Source organism: Scyliorhinus canicula, chromosome 23, assembly GCF_902713615.1.
Source record: "Scyliorhinus canicula chromosome 23, sScyCan1.1, whole genome shotgun sequence".
Taxonomy (NCBI): domain Eukaryota; kingdom Metazoa; phylum Chordata; class Chondrichthyes; order Carcharhiniformes; family Scyliorhinidae; genus Scyliorhinus; species Scyliorhinus canicula.
The window spans coordinates 4,690,842-4,705,916 of record NC_052168.1 but is presented as its reverse complement, the minus strand read 5'-3'; the positions used below and the strand labels follow the sequence as shown (position 1 = coordinate 4,705,916).

Here is a 15,075-nt window from a genome sequence, read left to right as displayed (position 1 = left end):
TAACCCTACCTTACCTTTTTTGGATACAGAGGGCAATTTAGCATGTCCAATTTACCTAACCTGCACATCTTTGGACTGTGGGAGGAAACCAGAGCACCCGGAGAAAACCCACGCAGACACGGGGAGAACGTGCAGACTCCGCACAGACAGTCAGCCAAGCCGGGAATCGAACCTGGGACCCTGGAGCTGTGGAGCAACTGTGCTACTGTGCTGCCCCGTCTGATGTCGCTCTGCATCATTAGATGCACTGAAATGAGGCACACATACAGAAAGTCAGACACCAACACCCAGAATACCCGCAACACGGTACAGTTCGAGTCTGTGATGGACAAGGAAAAAGGTGACCTGCAAATGACGGTGTTTTGGATTGGGGCAAGGCAGATTTTACTCAAATAAGGCAGGATCCGGCCAAAGTTGACTGGCAACAGCTTCTTGCGGGAAAATCTACAGCGCAGGGCATTCAGAAAGGAAACGGGGAGAGCACAGGTCCAACATGTTCCCTACAGGGGGGGAATGTAGGAGCAACAAGTTCAGGGGAGTCAGGAAGTCCAAAGGGAGAAATTCAACCGCGGCCTGGAGGAATATAGGAAGTGTAAGAGGGAATTTAAGAAAGCAATTAGAGCAGTAACAACACCAGGTCCATTCTCGTATTGCCCTACCCCTCTCTCCCTCCGCACAAACAGGTGCATACTTATGTTAAAAATAATATTGCTAACTGTATAGAGTTGCTGTTGTTGAGCTAGTGCACAATATCCTACCAGTTTCCCCCCCCTTCTATATATATTTTATTCTGTGTACATAACTGTAAATATACTTTGTTCAAAAACCCAATAAAAAAAACATATATTTTTTTAAAAAAGCAATTAGAAGTACAACATAGGGGCATGGAAAAGGAATTGCGAATAAGATTAGGGAGAAGCCCAAGATATTCTAGAAATACATTAAGGGGAAAGAGGTTAACCAGGGAAAGAGTAGGTCCATTAAAGACCAAGGGGGTACGGCGGTGCAGTGGTTAGCACTGCTGACTCATGGCGCTGAGGACCCGGGTTCGATCCCGGCTCTAGGTCACTGTCGGTATGGAGTTTGCACATTCGCCCCGTGTTTGCGTGGTTAGGTAGATTGGCCACGCTAAATTGCCCCTTCATTGGAAAAAATAATTGGGTACTCTAAATTTATTTAAAAAAAGAGACCAAGGGGTCTGTGCGTGAAGCTGCAAGACATTGCTAGGGTGTTGAATGAATACTTATCATCGGTCTTCACCCAGGAGGGCGTAGGTACCGAATTCGGGAAATGGGGCTGTGAGGACCTTGAGCAACTTGACAGAGGAACTGAGGTGGTATTGGAGGCTTTGACGGGCTTAAAAATAGACAAATCCCCAGGCCCGGATGAACTGAATCCCAGGCTGCTGCGGGGGGGACGAGGCAGGAAATTGCAGGGGCTCGGACCCAAGTTCTTAATTCCTCTCTGGCCACGGGGGAAGTACCAGAGGACTGGAGAACAGCGAATATTGCTCCATTTGTTGAGAACGACGGTAGAGATAAACCAGGGAATTACAGGCCAGCGAGTCTCACCTCAGTGTGGTAGGGAAACTATTGGAGAAGATTTTGAAGGACAGAATTAATTTCCATTTGGAAAGGCATGGGTTGATTAGGGATAGTCAGCAAGGCTTTGTCAGAGGGAGGTCATGTCGAACAAGTCTGATAGACTTTTTTCATAAAGTGGCCGAGTGGGTGGATGAAGGACGTGCAGTTTATATGAATTTTAGCAAAGTCTTTGACACGGTCCAACATGGGGGACTGAAAAGGTTGAAGCACGTGGAATTCAAGGAGACTTGCCGAGATGGCTCCCAAACTGGCTCAGTAATGGGAAAGGCAGGGTTAAGATCAAGGGCTGGTTTAGCACAGTTGGCTAAATAGCTGGCTTGCAATGTAATGCCAGCATCGCAGATTCAATTCCCGTACCAGCCTCCCCGAACAGGCGCCGGAATGTGGCGACTAGGGGCTTTTCACAGTAACTTCATTGAAGCCTACTTGTGACAATAAGTGATTATTATTATTAATAGGACACAAAGGGTGGTTGTAGAAGGCTGTTTGAGTAACTGGATGCCAGTGTCCAGTGGCGTACCAGATATATAATATTTTATATATACATATATATATTGAAGAAAACAGTGGTAGATTACAGGAAGATATGGATGGGTTGGTCAGATGGGCAGAGCAGTGGCAGATGTTGTTTAATCCTGATAAGTGCAGGAACTGGAAGAAGAAACAGGACAAGGGAGGATGTAATGAATGGCTGGACACTAGGAGGCTCAAGGAACAGATGGATCTTGGGGTACTTGTTCACAGATCCCTGAAGATGGTGAATAGGGTAGTTAAGAAGGCCTATGGGTCACTTGCTTTTATCAGTCGTGGCATAGAATATAAGAGCAGGGAGGTTATGTTGGAGCTGTACAGAATGCTGGTTAGGCCACAGCTTGAGTACTGTGTGCAGTTCTGGTCACCCCACGAGAGGAAGGGACTGCACTGGAGGGGGTGCAGAGGAGATTCACCAGGCTGTTGCCTGGGATGGAGCATCTGAGCTCTAAGGAGAGACTGGATAGGCTGGGATTGTTTTCCTTAGAGCAGAGAAGGGGATAAGATTGAGGTGTATAAGATTATGAGGGCCTTGGGCAGGATAAAAAGGAAGCGGCTGTTCCCCTTGGCTGAGGAGTCAATCACAAGGGGGCATAGATTTAGGGTGAGGGATGGGAGTTTCTGCGGGGATTTGAGATTTTGCACGCAGAGGGTGGTGAGAATCTGGAATACACAGCCTGGGAAGGTAGTGAGGCTGGAAACCTCACGACCTTTAAAAAGCACTTGGATGAACTCGTGAAACGCCAACACATTCACAGATATGGAAAAGTGGGATTGGCGTTAGATATGGGGTAGTTATCGTCAGTGCAGACTCGATGGGCCGAAGGGGCTTTTCTGCACTGTACAATTCTATGACGTCTGACAACCTGGAAGGGCTAACAGAACTAACCGCTACAGGGCAGCACAGTGGCGCAGTGGGTTAGCCCTGTTCTCTCACGGCGCCGAGGTCCCAGGTTTGATCCCGGCTCTGGGTCACTGTCCGTGTGGAGTTTGCACATTCTCCCTGTGTCCACGTGGGTTTCGCCCCCACAACCCAAAGATGTGCAGGGTAGGTGGATTGGCCACGCTAAATTGCCCCTTAATTGGAAAAAATGAATTGGATACTCTAAATTTATATAAAAGAAGAACTGACTGCTACTATACTGGGTGGCGGACAATAAGAATTCGGAGCTAAATTTCATTTCAGCCACGAGTCGACGTTGGCTACAATACCTGAGTGATCGCTTGAATAGAATCTTGGGCCTTTGCTCGGTTGGCTTCCTCCATCTTGAACAGCAGTGCAGTAACTTAAAATCAAAACATAAAAGACATGTTCAAAATTATATTCACACGGCATAAACACAAGTCTCAGGGCTCCACACACAGCAGGTGCCCTGATATATACAGAGGCAAGAGCCCATCTGCAACTGTACCAACAAAATGTCAGCGGTCTGATGGCTGTTCGGTGCAGAACGCTGGGGTTTAGATATCCCGAGCACCTTTTCCTTTCCCCTCCCCTTTTCCTCGAGTTCCCAATGGAAATATTTTGGAAAAGGAATTAGAGGAAAGTGCAGGGGAAGCGGGACCAAGTGGATGATTCTACCCAACAGCCAGCACAAACACGATGGGTGGAATGGCCTCCTGAGCTGTATCGTACTAATATTCTGAAAAATAAGGAGGAGATTGCCCACACTTTTTCCAGTGTTTGGGGGGGGGGGGGGGGGGGGCAGCTGGAAGGACGAGATGCTGCAGCGGCGGGCGTTGGATGGGGCCTCGCAAACTGGACAAGCGCCAGCGTGCGTTCCAGATTTGCCCAACGCACCTTGACTTTTACAAAATCAGGAGGTTTATTTCCGCACATTTCACACACACCCCAACAAAAGGGGTCCTTTTCTCCTCTGGACTCAATCTTGAATTTGTGTCGTTGAATGATGCAGCACAAGGCGCCCACCATTCGGTCCATCGTGTCTGATGTCTTGTTGAAATATCTATCCCCATTTGTCCCTCTCCCCAGCTATAGGATATTGAAATAGGAAGGGCGCTCTTTTTAAAAAAAAAACAATTTGAGCGTTCAATGGAATTGTTTCACCCTCGTCATGGGTAACATCAGGTGATCTGCAAAGATAGGCATCAATGACCCAGAAGTGACGTGAGATTAGCTATTGGCAGAATGAGCTGATTTGGGGAGTGAGGCGCCCCATTGACAAGAGCCAATTTCAAACTCTTGAGGTCAACAAGCTTTCGATTAAGGGAAGTCCGCTCCTGCCCAGAGCTCTACCTGACCAGGTACAGGTGGGAGTCATTCAGCATAGGCAAGAACACTCAACAGGTATTGGCCAAGGCTGGTACTAGTGCCACAGCGCCCACCTCAATGGCCTCTTGGCCACGTGCCTACTGTTTGAGCCCTTTCACGTACGGCTTTCAATGTTTTGCACTGCCATTGAAATCAGACATTCAGATGACAACGTGCGTGCAATAGTTGGCAAGGTGCAAATGATGGCGTTTCCCTCCTCACTGCCAAGTGTAACTAACATGTTACATGTTGTTCAAAGTCCCTGCAATGGCTGTGAATAAACACAGCTCTAACTATGATATTCAACCAGCGGAGCAGTTTAGCTCACTTGGTTAGACAGCTGGTTGGTGATGCAGAGCAAGGGGAACAGGGATTCAGTCTCCGCCTTCTCAACCAGGCCCCTCGCCTGAGGTGCGGTGACCCTCCGGTTATATCACCTCCAGTCGGCTCTCCCCCTCTCAAAAAGGGGAAAGCAGCCCGTGGTCACCTGGGACTGTGGAGACTTCACCGCACCCATTCAACTAAATCTTGGTAGGAGGGACACACAGGAGTGTGCGGATTGACCTCCCTGCCCTTTATTACAGGGAATAAGGAAATAAGTCCTTATTCCCTGCAGGCAAGGATCGGGATTCAGCTCGAGTACCCCAATGAAACTCTACCTAAGGAAACCCACTCAGGTGGCGACTTTTGCTGCTGCCTTTGGCTGTCAAATCTCATCCGACCCTGAAATATCATCTTGGGGCGGGGGTGGAAAAACTCTCACCATAACACATTCCTAACACTGGACTGACTTGGAGAATGAAATGTAGAATGTAGCCAGGAAGAGTTGCATACCGATCTAATCAGTGGGATATTTCCCAACCACTGTTTAGCTCAGTATTGTGTGATACATGGCAAAAGACAAAACTCAATTGGGCCTCCTCACCAAGACGATGCCAGGATGCGACTTACGTGCTAACATTCCTCCCCCGGTTTGGAGGTCCCATGACAATGGTTTGCTCGCCACTCTTGGTTTGTCTCCGTTGACCTTCGAAGTGTCGCTGTGCTCGTGATAGTCCTTCTGTTGCTGTGGAGGGGGCGGGGGCTGGTGCTGCGGGGGCTCCTTTGGCACGAAGGTAGCCTCCAGGGCCTGAGGGGCGCTCTCGGAGATCTGGGAGAGCGGGGACAGCCCCTGCTCCACCGCGTCCTTTACTGGGCTCGGGAGGTTGCCCTTGTCGTCGGACTTCTCCGACGAAGACCATGACAGCTCTTCCTTGATCCTGAACGGACTGGAATCTTTGCTGCTGCTGCTGCTGCTGCTACTGCTACTGCTGTCGCTGTCGGTCTCCACTTTCTTTAGAGCCAGTTTAGGCTTGGTTTCCTTCTTCTTCTTCCCGGAGGCCTTCGTCTTGCCGCCGACCACTTTAGCTTTCTTGGCTGCCGAGCGGGGTTTCGGCAGGGTCTTCCCCTTCGGTGCCCGTGGTGGGATGGCTTTGGTGTCCGAGCTGTCAGCTCGATGCCGGCTGGGTTTTAAGTCGTGGATCTTGTCCTCAGTTTTCATGAATGGGGACCTGCTCTCTCTATCGCGACTAAACTTCACGCCAATCAGACCTCCCCCTTTCCCACGATCATCCTTCATGGAGGCAGCACAGCTCACTCCGTCACGGATTAGAACTGCTACCTTGGACTGAAGTTTGACTTTCCTCGGCACCTGTTGCTTGCTCTCCTTGGGCACCGACTTGACCTTTTTATCAGATTGGCCACCGAGCAAATGCTCTTTTCCCTTCTTCTCTGCCTTCAAGCTATCCACACCCGTCACCCCCTTCGGTCCCTCGGCCAACTTTTTCCTTCGTTTCTCCTTGCCGGACTTCTCATCTGGGTGAGCTCTCTTTCGGTCCTTGACTTTGACCAGCTTCGAGCCAGGGTCTCCTGCTCGGTGGCTTTTCTCGTGGCCGCTTCGCCTCTCGTTCTTGCTCACTTGGCCCTTCCCAGGAACCCTGCCCTCCTGCATGTGGTCCCCAGGCTCTATGTCAGAGAAGCTGTTCTCAAAACCCAACTCGTCAGAGTCGTACAAGGCTTCCTGGTTTGGAGATAGGGCGGCCACCTCCATGGAATCTTCGTGGTCTTCCAAGGACTCACCTGGATTCACAGTAATGGTTCTGGTAATTGAGCGAGCTTTAATTAAGATATCGTCATCATTCAGGTCTTGAATCGAAGGTGGAACCACGATCCTGCTGTCCCGTCTCCCTTTTACAGTCTTCTCATGTTTCTTTTCGCTCACAGGGTTCCTCTCTCTACTCTTGTCCTTCTCTTTCTCGTTACCTTCCTTTGACCTTCTGGGAGACGGGCTGAGTGGCCGCTTCTCCCTCTGTGACCGCTCTTTAGATCTCGACCTAGAGTGCCTTCGCCGTTTCGCTGCTTCCAGTTCCCGATGTTTTTCCTTCTTGCGCCTTTCCTTCCTCGACTTGCTGCTCGACCGAGAACGCCGGAACGACCCACTCTCTTTTGCCTGGGGAGCCCGGTTTTTCCACCTCTCAGCAGAAGCTCTCATGGACCCCATGGCAGATATGCTGGTGCTGTTGGATGGCGACCACGATCTAGATCTTCGGTGCTCTCTGGAGTGAGTACGGGACCGAGATACCTTATGGCGCGATCTGGAACTCGACCTCCTTCGCTCCCAGGATCTGGACCTGGACCTGGACTTTTTGCGATGGATTCGCAATCGGCTTCTGGACGTGGATCTTTTATGCTCTCGCGACTGGGACCTGGATCGTTTTCGTTCTTTCGACCGGGCCTTTTTGTGCTCCCTCTTGCGTTTTTTCCGGCTGCGGGAACTGGACTCTGAATGTGACCCAGACTGGGTCTTGGACTCTGCGGGTGACCTGGAGTGCTTCACATACTTCGCCCTCTGCTGGTTCGGCACCTTTCTTCTGTGATCCACTTTCTTCCGCCCCCCGTCCGTCGGGTTCTCGCCCAAGTCGATCTGCAGCGCTCCTTCGTCGGAATCAGCGTGGAGAGAGATAAAATCGTCCCCCTCGATTCCTCGCAGACGCTCGAAGATTCTGCCCCGGCTGCGAAAGGTCCGAGCAGGGGCTGAAATTCTCTTCGTCTTGCTGCACGATCTCGCCTTCCTCAATTTCAGAATCTTCATATTTACGCCCGTCCTCGGGCCACTTGGAAACATTCACCGTGAAAACGAGGTTGTCTTTTCTCTCCACGGTACGGTGGGATTTGTGATGGTACCTGGAGGCTGAAGTTGGCTTGCTTTTGTGCTCTGCCTTGGAGTGAACTTTGGCTTCGGATTTGTCTTTCCGAACCGCTTCAGCTCTCGACCGCTGCCTTGATGTCGACTTCAATATGACGCGGCTACTTGAACTAGCCTTTGCCTTTAGCCGGCTTTGGGATTCCAGAGCTTCCACCGGCTCAGAGATGGTTCTTGCAGAGTTCTTCTGATGCCGGGCTGCACTTTGCAACTTTGCACCCGTCTCTTGTTTAGTTGTTTCCGTGGGCCCGGAGATGACCTTTGCGTCCAGACCAGGATCTTTTGCACGTTCACTTTTCCAACGGTCTCCCTCCTGCAAGGAGCAGAGCAAGACTTCTTTCTGAGTAGACTTTAATGACAGCTTCAATGCCTCCCTCTCTATATGGACCTTACGATCCGGGCTGGGCATTAAGCCAAAATCGATCCCAGCTGGTGATAATACCGGTTCCTCCTCCTCTTCAAGTATTGCATCGGCAGTTCCCTCTCTAGCCAGTTCATTTTGGGATTGATTATCAGTTTCCGAGTCAACGGATTCAGTCCCCTGTTGAGAGATTGAGTCAAGCTGAACATCGATCTGCAGTTTAGAGTCACTTTCAAATTCATTTTCGATTGCGGAGCTTAACCCTTGTGCAAAGCCTGTCTGGGATTCAGGTTCCAAATCTCGGTATTCTGGAGAGCTGTAGAGGTCAGGTTCTAGGCTGGATTTGACCATGTTGGCACAGTCAATCTGCAATTCTATGTCTGACAACACACAGGCTGCGGATTCCGGTGACTGATCTTCCTCGTACTCGGGGCTCATACAATCCTCTTCCTCAGTCAGTCCCGCGTCACTAACGATCTTCAGCTCCCCTTCTGAATCATCTCCCAATAGACTCAAATTGTTAGAGCTGGCAATAGAACCAGTGGGGTCAAAAGGATCATATTTCTCCTCCTCGTCCTCCTCCTCCTCCTCGGGTTCCTCCTCACCATCATCCAATTCAGTCCTGTCTTTTGGAGAAAGGTCACCACCCATAAACTCTCCATTGATGTTCTCCTCGTCGGTGGGACTGAATGGGTCATAGGTATCAGGTCCCAGTCGCCCGCCAGAACAAGTAATCCGATTTGTAACATTCTGCTGGCAGGAGACAGAGCTGGATTCAGCCTTTTCTGGACACGTCTGAGACACGCTTGACGAACTTGGCTGGTTCCCTGAGTTGGAGCACCCACCCCCGTTCAATGGTCTTTGTTGACCATTTGAGATACCGCTGCCGTTCCCTAGGACCACGCCCCAATTGGCTCCTTCAGGCGGATGCAAGCCCCGTGTATCGCCCACTAGCCTTTTTAAGGGCGCATCTGCTGACTCTCTCTGATCGGTGTGTGGATTCACAATTACACCAAGCCCGTTGCCTCTCTGAGAGAGGCGGTTGAGCTCCACGTCCAATGGATCCAGTTTTCTCTGCAGTGCCAAGTCTCTGTCTGGGGAGCAAACTGGTGCTCCGAAGTCTTTAGTCACTGGCTGACCACCCATCTCTGTCCTTAGCTCTGTGTTTCTCGTTCTAGAGGCCCCCAGTGTTTCAGTGCCCTCCAGATTGCCCATGTTCCTCAGCAAGCCTCGTCTCAAACAGTCCAAGGTCACTGGTGACAACAGGTATGGATCCAATAAACTCAATCCAGGGTTTGTCTTTTTAACGCCACGGGACGCCACAGATTGGTTTCCATTATCTCTTATGCTGGACAGTCCACCACTGCATAAGCGATCTCTGTAAGGTAAAGCTTCTCCCAAGATGCTGCGAAATGGTACCCTCTGAGGTGAAGATGGAAGCCCAGCAGACACTGCAAGAGGAAACAGAAAATGTAATACCAAATCACAAGTGGCTCACATTAAGTCAAATCATTACTCACGTGCAATCCCCCCCCCCCCCCCTCTAATTCTCTCCTGAAGAGGCTGATTTCTACTTGTTTACAACTGCATATTTACTGTCCGGTCCCTTAACCAAGGGGTAAGACTTCATACATGAACCGTAGCAATGAACATTAACAAAGCTTTTAGACCATGGAGAGCACTAGAGCCATGCGCAATTCTATCTTCACGTGATACTCCTGGATTCACAAGGGAGAAACCTATCTAACACAGGGACTTTGAAGCCAATTGAAACACTTTGATTGTGCACTTTGGCTTAAAAACAGCCCCAACTCTGCGGAGACCGAGAATTGAACGAGGTCTTTCCGGAGGAGTACAGCTTAACATCAAAGGTGATCCGACTTATGGGCGGCGCGGTAGCATAGTGGTAAGCACTGTTGCTTCACAGCACCAAGGGCCCGGGCTCGATTCCCGGCTTGGGTCACTGTCAGTGCGGAGTCTGCACGTTCTCCCAGTGACTGCGTGGGTTTCCTCTGGGTGCTCCGGTTTCCTCCCACAAGTCCCGAAAGACGTGCTTGTGAGGCGAATTGGACATTCTGAATTCTCCCTCAGTGTACCCGAACAGGCGCTGGAATTTGGCGACTAGGGGACTGCCAGAGTACCTTAATTGCAGTGTTAGTGTCAGCCTACTTGTGACACTAATAAAGATTATTAGTACTTCTGGTATATTATTAGAAAGGGGAATAATATTAAATACATTGCTTTTTATATATTTTCCCACAACAACCATATGCTCGCTCGAATGCTCCTGGCACAGAAACTAGCCTTTACATACACTGACAATAATAGCTCTGTGGAGCCTTTTATTTACGGAGGGTAGTCTTCAGCATATAAACCCAAAATTGACAAGATAATACTGTGTGTGGTGAGAGTCGAGGAATGACGGAGAGAACCATGGCATGGCTCAGGCGAATACCAGATGCCCTCAAGGGGAAGCTCGACAAATACATAAGGGAGAAAGGATTAGAAGACATGTTAGTCTGAGGTGAAATAGACTGGGGGGGGGGGGAAGAGGTCTGTGAGGAACATTATCAGCCTGGACCAGTTGGGCCGCACGGTGTATGCTGTTAGTTCCACATATTGTAATTCTGAACATCTCCCATGCCAGTGTTACGGTGCAGCAATTCATTCACCAAATGCTTAACAGCCGCATTCATAACTTGACAGTAATGCATGATTGGCGCAGCACGCCTGGCAGATCTACCGGAAAGGTAACACGGTGCGTCAACTCAAGAGTGACCCAAACAAACGGCAGGCGTCGCTCCTCCCGAGTTGGCGCCTTCAGTGGTCAAGAAGGGAACAAAGTATTTCCCCACCTGACTTTTTGTATCGCCAGGCTCGATCTTTCTTCAAAGTAAAGCCCTGGTGACGTACAACACGGATGCCAAGACTGGAGATGCCGTCTTCTTGCAAGTCGCTTGCGGCCTCTGAGTTTTCTGGCTCCAACCTGCTACTTGGAAAGACAGCGACGGAGAGGTTAAAGAAACGGAACTCACTGAACAATTGCAGCCAAACCGTAACAAATACCATCAACTTATCTGATCAAATACATCCACAGTGGACGAGCTCCTAGCATCATGTTGTCTGCTGAAAAACAATGGATGTAATTTCCCTCACGGTGGAGCGGATTAGGCAGCATCCATTGCAGAATGGGACAGAGGTTCCGGGCACTTCAATAGAGATGGGAGAAAGCCATTCCGTCCCTCAGCTATACTCTGCTACCCCAGATCCGTCCCTCAGCTATACTCTGCCACCCCAGATCCGTCCCTCAGCTATACTCTGCCACCCCAGATCCGTCCCTCAGCTATACTCTGCCACCCCAGATCCGTCCCTCAGCTAAACTCTGCCACCCCAGATCCGTCCCTCAGCTATACTCTGCCACCCCAGATCCGTCCCTCAGCTATACTCTGCCACCCCAGATCCGTCCCTCAGCTATGCTCTGCCACCCCAGATCCGTCCCTCAGCTAAACTCTGCCACCCCAGATCCGTCCCTCAGCTATACTCTGCCACCCCAGACCGTCGCTGATCTGGATTTAAAAAAAAAAAATTTAGAGCACCCAATTCATTTTTCTTCCAATGAAGGGGCAATTTAACGTGACCAATCCACCTGCCCAGCACATCTCTGGGCTCTGGGGGCGAAACCCACGCAGACATGGGGAGGATGTGCAAACTCTACACAGACAGTGACCCAGAGCCGGGATCGAACCTGGGACCTTGGCGCCATGAGGCTGTAATGCTAACCGCTGCGCCACCGCGCTGCCCACTGATCTGTACTTTAATGCTACCCACCAAGCGAGGTTCCAAACAGCTCAACACACTTGATCGATTCCAGTTTTGACGTTTTCAACTGACAGCATCGACAGCTCTTTAAGGGGCAGATTCCACCCCCCCCGCCCTTTTGCACGAAGACGTGCTTCCTGATATCATTCCCAAACGGCATGGCACCGATTTGAAAGTTCTAAAAGTTAGTTCTGGGTTCTCCCACCAGAGGAAATAATTTCTCTCTATCTAAGCCTATCAACGGTCTAACCATCGCACACATTGCAGCGACATATTTTCATTTCTCTCACTAGCTAATCCAAAGGACGGGTCCCTGTCATGAAGTAGGGGCATGTTTCATGTTCAATTCCTCCATGGATTGTTCCCCCATATTATCTTTATAATCTTTTTTCCAGCCCAACAACCCATGAGGGAACCATGCTTCTCTAATTCTGGCCTCTGACGCGTCCTCAATTTGGCAGCCGTACCTTCAGCTGCCTATTTAAAGCATTTTGCTTCTCTTTCCTCCTCCTCCAAGGTGCATCTTAAACCTACCTCTTCCATCTGCCGTAGTATTTATTTATGGAGCTCGGTGGGACATTTTACTATATTGAAGGTGCTGTGTACAAATGCAGGCAGCTACGGCTGCAGCGTACTGGGTAGCACGCTCACCTCCGAGTCGGAAGATTGTGGGTTCAAGACCTCACTCGAGAGAGAGGCCTCAGCACAAAATCAATGCCGACTCGCCCAGCCCAGTCCTGAGCGAGTACTGCACTGCCGTTTTCACAAGGGACATTAAATTGGTCCTCCAGGTGGACAAAGGGGCCCCAGGCCCACCGGCCACCTCTGCCAACACAGCTGCCAATTTTGATATTCCTCCCAACTGAAAATTCAGAAGGAATGGCCGGATCTTTAGCTCATAACTGTCTGTGGGACCTTGCACTGTATGAACTGTCTACCTTCAATTCCACCCCTCCCCCTTCATTACAACAATGACGACACTCGACAAGTGCTTTTGTGACCATGAAATACTTTGGAACATCTTGAAGTTCTGAGAGGCACTCGGCGAACTCAAGCTCTTCCTTCCTTCGCTGAGCCCAAGACACAGAACGGTGGGAAAACTCAAGCAGGTCAACAGCTTCTGTGGCGAGAAGAACAGAGTTAACTTTGTGAGTCCGTATGACTCTTCAGCCATACGAACTCGAAGCGTTAACTCTGTTTCTCTCTCCATAGACGCTGCCAGGTCCGCTGAGATTATCCAGCATTTTCTGTTTTCATTTCAGATTTCCGGCAGCAGCAGTACTTTGCTGTTATTTAAGCCTAAAATATATTGATGTGCAAGTGAAGGGGGAGGGGAGGGCAGCAGCATGTAACCCAGCAATAAAGAGAGAAGAAAAGTTATCCTTACAAGTAAGAGGCCCCAAGATGCGCAACCGGTTCAGGCTCCGGATTTAATCGTGTTCGGAAAGTGGCTCCATACGTGGATCCGATATGCTGCAGCACGCTGGTCAGATGGGACAGTAAAACAGACACCACTTCCTTCTCCTTCAAAGGAACAAGAACAATAAAGAGCACAGGAGGTCATTCTATGGAACAGGCTCAAGCGATGGTGGAACAGAGAGCGATGATTCATTCAAACGCATTAAATATCAATCCCTAGAAATTACATTTTTGGGGGATCCAGCGTGTAAATAACTTGAGACAAGATGCACGGGGAGTGGAGCTCAGGAGGAACAGGTGACCTTGGATCTGTGGTGAGCAAAGCTCCCCACCTCATGTCTGGGTCTGTTGTTAGACTCACTGATAATCACTGTGATTAATCAATAACTCCATTATCACCGTAACAAGTGACAATCAGAATAAGTAAAGGCAAAAGGGAGGGAACTCGGTCGAGCAATTCCTATGTTTCTCGGACGTGACGCGAGGTTCATCACCGAGCGGTCTGTTCAGAAACCTTACCGGATTCCCACTTCCAGCTGTACCGTGAAGACTGGCCACTGCTATGTCTGGTGAGTTCCTGGTGATGGCATTTGAACCCGCTGGTGCGCACGCCTTCCTCCTCCTGATCTGTTTCTGCTTTCTAGAGTCTAGGGAAAGAAGGATAGAATCACAGAATTTACAGTGCTGAAGGAGGACATTCAGCCCATTGAGTCTGCAATGGCCCTTGGAAAGAGCACCCTACCCAAGTCCACACCTCCACCCCATCCCTATAACCCCACTTAACCTTTTTGGACACTAAGGGCAATTTAGCGTGGCCAATCCACCTAACCCGCACATCTTTGGACTGTGGGAGGATACCGGAGCACCCGGAGGAAACCCATGCAGACACAGGGAGAACGTGCAGACTCCGTACAGACAGCGACCCAAGGCCGGGAAACGAACCTGGGTCCTTGGAGCTGCGAAGCAACTGTGCTAACCACTATGCTACTGTGCCGCCCACATAAAATTTTACAGCAAGGTAGGAAGGCATTCTGCCCATTTAGTCTGTGCTGGCAAGAGCTGCTCTTTTGCCATAGCCCAACACATTGTTCCTTTCCAGGCAGAAATTCAGCTCTTCTTTTGAAAAAGTTATCAGTAAATCCACTTCGGCCACCCTTTCAAGTCATCATACCCCACCAATGAAATACACAAGGGCGATCTCTCAAATGACCTCCGCACTGCTCAATAAAGATTCACATTTCGGTCTGCAACATCCAATGGGACGTCGGATTTTATTCCAGCTGCAGGACACAAGCTTTGCTGTAAACTGTGGGCCTGCGTGGTGGAGCTTGACCGCGTGTGGATATATCTCGCGCTTCTATGCCAAGTGTGGACACTGTCGACCTTTAGGGAACCAACACCACTGCTTTGCTTTTACCTGGACTTGACTGGAGAATAAAGGTCGGAGTGTGACATATTCAATGTTGACTTGACAGCACCCAGCAGTACAAATGCAGACATTGCCCTCTCATACCAACAAGGTGGGAGTGAGCACAACCCAGGCATTGGTGCGGGCAGAGCAATTAGGGATAGATAATAAATGCTGGCCGTGCTAGCAACAGTTCCGTCTCGCTATCAAATAAGAGAAAAGCAGCAGGTGCAAACTGAGATGACAAGTAAGCATTTACACATAATGTGGACGATAAATTAAAACATACAGGTTTCCCCGACGTCACACAGGTGTCGGCATCCACCTCAATCGATAATGAATTGCATTAGTTTTGTTATTGCTGCTTTATTTACCTCTGTCAGCTGTGTCTCCCACTAGACAAAACTTCCGGTAAACTGC

The 15,075-nt window shown here is 49.8% G+C and overlaps 1 protein-coding gene across 1 annotated transcript in view; it reads right to left on the bottom strand.

The window, feature by feature from the left end:
- The window catches only part of scaf1 (SR-related CTD-associated factor 1), a 37,926-nt gene that overhangs the window by 4,564 nt on the left and 18,287 nt on the right, over positions 1 to 15,075 (bottom strand). Inside the window, 6 exon segments of the mRNA XM_038783352.1 lie at positions 3,348 to 3,421; positions 5,359 to 7,468; positions 7,470 to 9,460; positions 10,865 to 10,998; positions 13,216 to 13,352; positions 13,767 to 13,894. Coding sequence (XP_038639280.1) covers positions 3,348 to 3,421; positions 5,359 to 7,468; positions 7,470 to 9,460; positions 10,865 to 10,998; positions 13,216 to 13,352; positions 13,767 to 13,894 — 4,574 coding nt within the window.